This window comes from Manis pentadactyla, chromosome X (genome assembly GCF_030020395.1).
Source record: "Manis pentadactyla isolate mManPen7 chromosome X, mManPen7.hap1, whole genome shotgun sequence".
NCBI classification, from domain to species: Eukaryota; Metazoa; Chordata; class Mammalia; order Pholidota; family Manidae; genus Manis; species Manis pentadactyla.
The window spans coordinates 142,786,869-142,793,697 of NC_080038.1; the positions used below are offsets into that span (position 1 = coordinate 142,786,869).

The 6,829-nt window shown below is 38.4% G+C and overlaps 1 protein-coding gene across 1 annotated transcript in view; it reads left to right on the top strand.

The window, feature by feature from the left end:
* Positions 1-1,375, top strand: part of LOC118923998 (ATP-dependent RNA helicase DDX4-like) — a 78,610-nt gene extending 77,235 nt beyond the window's left edge. The window contains exon 14 of the mRNA XM_057495665.1: positions 660-1,375. Coding sequence (XP_057351648.1) covers positions 660-746 — 87 coding nt within the window. The 3' untranslated portion in view covers positions 747-1,375. The remainder of the gene's footprint in view (positions 1-659) is intronic.
* Positions 1,376-6,829: the final 5,454 nt, after the last annotated feature.

The window sequence follows — 6,829 nt, forward strand, 5'->3', positions numbered from 1 at the left end:
AGTTTCTCTTTGTGAATGTCGTACTTAATAATGGGAAGTAACTAAACATTCAATAATTTAAGTCATTATTTTCTTACCTAGAAGATTCCTGTAGTATTTCTAAAATTCTGTGTACATGTATATTTTTGGTCTTAAAGGTGAGGAATTGACTTTGAATTTTATGCTCAAATATCCTCTTTTCCTAGGTTTGCTGGCATTTCAAATTCTGATTTCGGGTCTTACAAATTTTCCGTAGGAATTCTTTACTTTTGGAATTGTGACTACATTATTAATCAAGATAAAAGACTTGAGATAATGAATTACACATCTTTTCTGATGTGTCAGTTTATAGGCATCACTACTTTTATACAGAGATAATGGGCATATTAGTCATTGAATATTTATGCTTAATCACTGAAGTGTAGAGCTTTTAAGTTCTTTTACTTGTCAAAACTATTGGATTAAAAAAGTTTTTTCCTGAAATATTTTGTGCACAGTTCAGACCTCCAAGGTTATATGGTCCTTTTTTCAGATGGACTGAATTTAGTGAGAAGAACGTTTTATATATATGTATATGTGTTTTGGGAAGACGTGGTAGAAAGCTTGAGTCCCTGCTCTCTGGGCATTGTAATTTTAGAGATGTCATAAAATTAAATGTTTCCTTCTTCCTTTTTTTTAAGGATTACCAGGGCAAGAGCACTTTCAACACAACAGGGTTTTCTTCGTTACAAGCTCCCAATCCAGTAGGTGGTGAGTCATGGGATTAAAGCTGAAACAGCCTTCAAGTTTGTGGCACAGTTTTGATGCGGAGAAGACAATAGTTTTGATTTTTGAGCTTTTAACAGAACTGTGAAATCTGACACTTGTATCTCTTCTCTTCTGTTCTTACTCCCACCCTTAAAGAAATATATATCCTGACTAGTTATGTGAAATGCTGAAAGTTACAGCGTTGCAGTTACTGATATAAATGGTGTTACCTGGAAAGATTAAAGCATTATAGATGTCTTGCTTATTTTTAGAGTATTCTTCAGAGGTTTTAGACATGTTTCATGTCTAAATGCTAAGTCTTAGTATAGTGTTTACGGATCCTATTACAAGCAATAGCATATATACATTTTTGGTTAAAAATTGTTAGGTCTCATTTTTACTCAAAAGGAAACCTTAAAGCTAGATAGAGTGTTTCACTAAAATATGGTAACGTGATTGTCATGAAGCAGTGAAAGACATAAGCCTGTTAAGACAATTTTGATTCTAGATCATCCGATATGATAAAAATGGTGAAATGTTTGCTATGTGAGCTCTGTACTCAATGATATAACAAATGCTTGTTTTCATAATATGTAGACTTTCCTTGAAAATAAAGGATGAAACACTCTTCCCCTTAAGTTTTCCAGTAGCGCTTTTAGTTCTTCTTTGTTACCTATCATAGTTCTGTATTTTAAATTTTGTTGCATCGGGAAACCGATGAAGTGAACAAAAGAGTCTAAACAAATATTACGGTATAATGTACATTAATACATATCTTAAATAATGAAAATCGTTCTTTAAACTCAGACTCTTATCAATAAGAAACAATGCTGCTCACTCTTGCCATCATTATTTCAGGGGAATCTTTTTTTCATTTACCATTACATATCTTCAACTTAACATTATCTACTAGAATGGAAGAAGTTCTTAAGTCATTAAATGAATGAACCAAAACACTAAGACATAAAACAAGTGAGGTGTAAATATTGGGGAGACAAAAAATGATCAGTGTTATATATATGTCAGTGATCACTTAAAAAAAATCCAAAGCATCTTGTCCCCAACATGTATCTTATTATAGGAATTTGCTTCGTAAATGAAACATCACATATGAAAAGATGTTGTTGGGATTAGTTAGATAACCTACCCCATGCTATATTCAAAATTCTGTGTGAATTATCAAAATTAAAACTATAAAACAATTAAATATTAAGCCTTTAAAGTCTGATGTTAAGCTGACGTTAAACTCAAAGATCATAAATCATGAAGGAGATGAACAGATTTGATCACGAAAGGATTTAGTTGCTCATATCAAAAGTGAATAGCAGATGAGGAATACTACTGTCACTGCCATGGATTATCAATGTGTAGTTCTTTATATGTGTGTGTGTAGGATAGCAATAGGTGAATGCTTAAAGAACAGACAATTCAGAAAGAGGAGTTCAACTAATAAAAATATGGGAAATATTTAACTTGATCTCCATAAACTCGTTTTTGGGAAAGGCTGAATGAAGGTGTTTGTGCATATGTACTATCTATGTGTCTTAATTTTCTCCTCCATTTTGTTCATAGAGAACATTTATAGGACATTTCTGTCTTTTTTTTTTCTTCATATCCTCAAAGAGCAGCTTGCTCATAGCTGGCCTGATTGCTCTGAAAATATTTTTGAATTTGATTTGTCCAATTATCATAATAGTATTACTGAATCAAATGTAAAAAGGGAAAGGTAATAATACATAATCCTATCATTTCAAACCAACTGTAAATGTCCCTTTGTTCAATTACCTCATTTCTAGGTATAGATACGAATGATTTGTAAAATCATCAAAGTAAGAGATACACATATGATTGCTGTTGTACATCCCACACTTCAACTGCCTTTAACTGTTTCTGGTGGTTGCCATCACGTATTTTATTTTTGTCTCACCAAGTTTAGACTTCTTTTGACTTGATGTACCGTAGGTAAGGATTTAACTCACCTCACTCTTAGTTGCTCGGTAACTTTAAGTAATCTAGTTGGAAGTATGTTTTGTGAGCTGATAAAGGCACCTTTCTCCTTCCTTCTGTTACAGATTTTCACATTGCAACTTCTGCAAAGTAAACATTTTCATTCTATTTTATAAAGTCTCCCTGGTTATATTGCAACTTCTGTACAATGTCAACATTTTCATTCTATTTTATAAAGTCTCCCTGGTTAGATCAATTCTAAAATTGATAATAATAGCAGGGTTTACATTATGTAAATATTGCTTGCTAAATGGGCCAATGAACCAATTCTGATTACTTTTACTGTTTTTCCAATTTTATGACCTCTTTGTTTCCAGGGAGAATTATGTATGTCGGGGTCAAATGAAAACTGATCAAAACTATTCCATATACCAATTTGCTTTATTTAAACTTGGATCATATTCTTTTAGCACTTTGTTCACCTTATAGTTTTCTTTTCTTTTTTCTTTCTTTCTTTTCTGGAAGAATAAACATGCCCTTTCACCATGTTATTACATTTCTCGATTCAAAGTTAGTATTCTCTGGAAGCATGATCTCAAAAGATATTGGTGTTCTGAACAAATGAGTGGGCCTTTTAATTCAGGCTAGTACTTGGTGTGTTTTGCACATCATCCTTTTCTGGTCCTGGAGGTGTTATATATTATTTCTTTGATAATTTTTTCCAAGTTTTCTCTGTCCTTTATGGAACTTCTAATCGATGCTAGAACTGCAGAATTCCATTTATCATGTCTCATGTTTTTCATCTTTTTGCTTGTTATGTTCTGGAGGGATTTTTACTGTCTTTCGTTGTTTCATTTTTTTTTCCAGCAATTGTTTATTTCCGAGAGCTATCTTATTTTCTTTTTTTCCCAATGTTGCTAAATAGTGAAATTTCTGCTTTTTAATCATTTTTTACATTAAGCATTTGTTTTCGTGCTGCTTAGCATCAGAAATCTTAAGCCTTCAAGAGTCTGCTTTCAAGTTGTTTGTATATTGAATGCTCGCTTTAGTAAAATTCAGCCATCTGTCCCGTTTCTGTACCCTCCCCACAGCCCCTGTCTGGTGCCTTTTCCTCTCTCAGGTGTTCCTCAAGAACTGTTGTCAGGAGAAGGCATGTATAGGTTGAGATTCAGTATATAATAAAGCTTAGCTTTTCTTCCCTTGGATCCTTGGCTGGCATTTTAATGGGTCTGGCCTAAGCCAACGCATGAAGCTCAAAATGTGGACTGTCAAGCATCAGCTAGACATGTGAGGGTTTGGGTGCAGTGATGGAGAAGCGAATGAAGGTGAGAAGTGGTCCTGATTTCACCCAGGGCAGATGACCTGCCTACTCCATGTGTCCCTACAGCCTTGGTTACAGTAGAGTAGTAATGACTTTGTTGATTTAATTGTTACGCATTGCCCATTAAAACCTCAGCCTCTTGCCAGCATGCAGGACGCTGTGGCGGGCAGAAGCTGCTATGCCCTCTGTTGGCTTTAGATGCCCCCATCACGCCCCACGCCCAGCTGCGTACCTAGTACCCATTTGTGAGAGGGGGTCCACGATGGACTCCCATTTCGCCCCGAGGCGCTGGCGGCGCGGAAGGGCGTCCTTCCCTTTTGATCTGCTGGCAGAGAACCGCGCCTCGGCAGACAGGCAGCTGCGCGCGGCTGGGGCCCCCGCGAAGCTGCGGGTGCTGGGGAGCGGCTTCCGCCTGCGTCCGGACTCGCGGAGGCGGCTCCGACGCGGTGGTCCTTCCTCTCCTGGCGGCCGGGAAAGGACAGCTGGTGAGGGCTGGGGCGGCGGGGCGGGGAGCCTTCCCCCAGGGCGGGGCGGGTGAATATGGGTGAATGTAGTGACCACATGGTTTTTTCATGTGAAACCTTCGTAAGAGTGTATACCAATAATGCCTTAAGAAAAAATGTGAAAAAATTTATAATACCCAAACAAGCCTAGTTTGAAAGTAAATTTCCAGGGGCCATAAGGAAAAAAGAAATCAGAGCCAGAGCCGGGGTCACCGTCTCAGGTTTAGCATGGCAAGTCCTGCATCCAGGGCAACCCCTCACTTTTAGGCAACCAGGACAGTGGCCATCCTTAGCCAGAACAGTAAAAGGAAGCTGACATACAGTGGGCTTGCAGGCATTTCAGGTCAGATACGGACTCTAGGGCCCGAACCTAGCACTCGTAACTCTATTATTGGTCCCAATTATTTGTTAATTTTATTGAATTTTCTATGTAAATCTTAATATTATATGCAAATGACAGAAGTTGCCTCTTTCAATCTTTGCAAGTAACTTATTTCTCTTAAATGATGTCTTTGGCTAGATCCTCTAGTGTTGTGTTAAATAGTGACATCAGTGCTTTGTTTTTTACCTTCTAAATTTTCTCCAATAAATATGTTCATTTTTGTTTCCTTTTGTAAGGTTAGGGGGAGTTCCCTTCTACTCCTAGTTTGCTAAGATTTCTTTAAATCATAAATGGGTGTTGATACTTATCAACTGTTTTCTTCTACGCCTTTTCAGAAAATCACATAGTTTTTCTCCTTCAGCACATTAATGTAATTATATTTCTATGCATTCCAACATTAAAACATCCTTGCACTCCTGAAACAAAGCCTACTTAATACATTCTTGGATTCAGCGCACACACACACACACACACACACACACACACACACACACACGTAAGGTTTTTATATTTATATCCTTAAGTTAAATTAACCGCTAAGATTCTTTTCTTGCACTGTCTTCTCCTGGTTGTGGTACCTACAGCATACTAGCTTCATAAAAGCGATGGGCAGCTTTTCTACCCTACTTTCTGGAACAGTTTGTGTAACATTAGGGGTATCCATTTTTGAAATTTCAGAAATATTCACCTTAAAAATTGGGGTCTGACCCTGAGGATAATGAAGGGGAAAGCAAATAGTGCAACTAGAAGCCCTTACCCTAACCACTCTGCCATCTTGTAGGCCCTGGCCATCTACATTTCTAACCCCCTCATTTCTTCCCCCACAAACACAGATCACCGAGTCCTACTGATGCCACTTGCTCTGACAGCCTTCAAATGGATTTACAGTTGACCCTTAAACAATCCAGGACGTTAGAGGCAATGACATCCCCTGTCCCCCACCCTGCAAAGTCAAAAATCTGTGTATAACATTTGACTCCCAGAAACTGAACTACTAATAGCATATATTCAGAAGTCTTACCAACAAAATGGCTGATTAACACGTATTTTATACGTATGTTATATGCGTTATATGCCATAGTCTTACAATAAAGCAAGCTAGAGAAAAGGAGATCTTTTCTCAAATTGTTGCAGATCTCAAAAAACTTTTCCAATGTGTTCATTGAAAAGAATGCCCATATTAGTGAACCTGCGTAGTTCAAACCCGCGCTGTTCACACGTCAACTGTACTTTTATCCCCAGTGCCACTGTCCTATTATCCCCAGTGCCACTGTCCTAGTCCAGGACACCATATTTTCTCACCCGCATTAACCCAATAACCTCATTATTGGTTCCCTTGACCCCAGTGTTGCTCACTTCCAATTCTCCGTACAACAGCCAGAGTAACCTCTCAGGCTATAAATCTAACCACATCATTCCTTTGCTTAAAACCCTTCATTGGTTCCCTTCTGTCCACGGAATAAAATCCAACTCTTCAATGTAGGTTATAAAGGTCTGCCGATCCAACATTTAATTCAAAGTAGCTGCCACTCTGAACAACTTGCAGGGCTCCAAGTACTCCATGTGCTTGGGCCTTCACGCCCGAAACATTCCTCCCACCATGCGGTGATTACATAACAGAAGCCTGCTGACCCTTCTCACCTTTTCTTTCCTGTCTCTTCCTGAAGTCCGGGCCAGCGCTCCTGCTATGTGCTCCCACAGAACTGGGCACTCCTCCTATCGTAGCCGCATCGTTACTTCTTTATCTGGCTTCTCTTCAGCTGTACCGGGAGTCCCATGAAGGAAAGGCCAAGTCTACCTTGCTCATGACTGTGTCCCCGGCACATAGAAAGTACATAGCCCATAGCAGGTGTTCAATCAGTGTGTGTTGAAAGAATGAACAACAAGCTAAACTTGAGCCCTGCACATTTCAAAAAGGAAAGCAATTCCCAAAAAAAGATAAAACTTCTT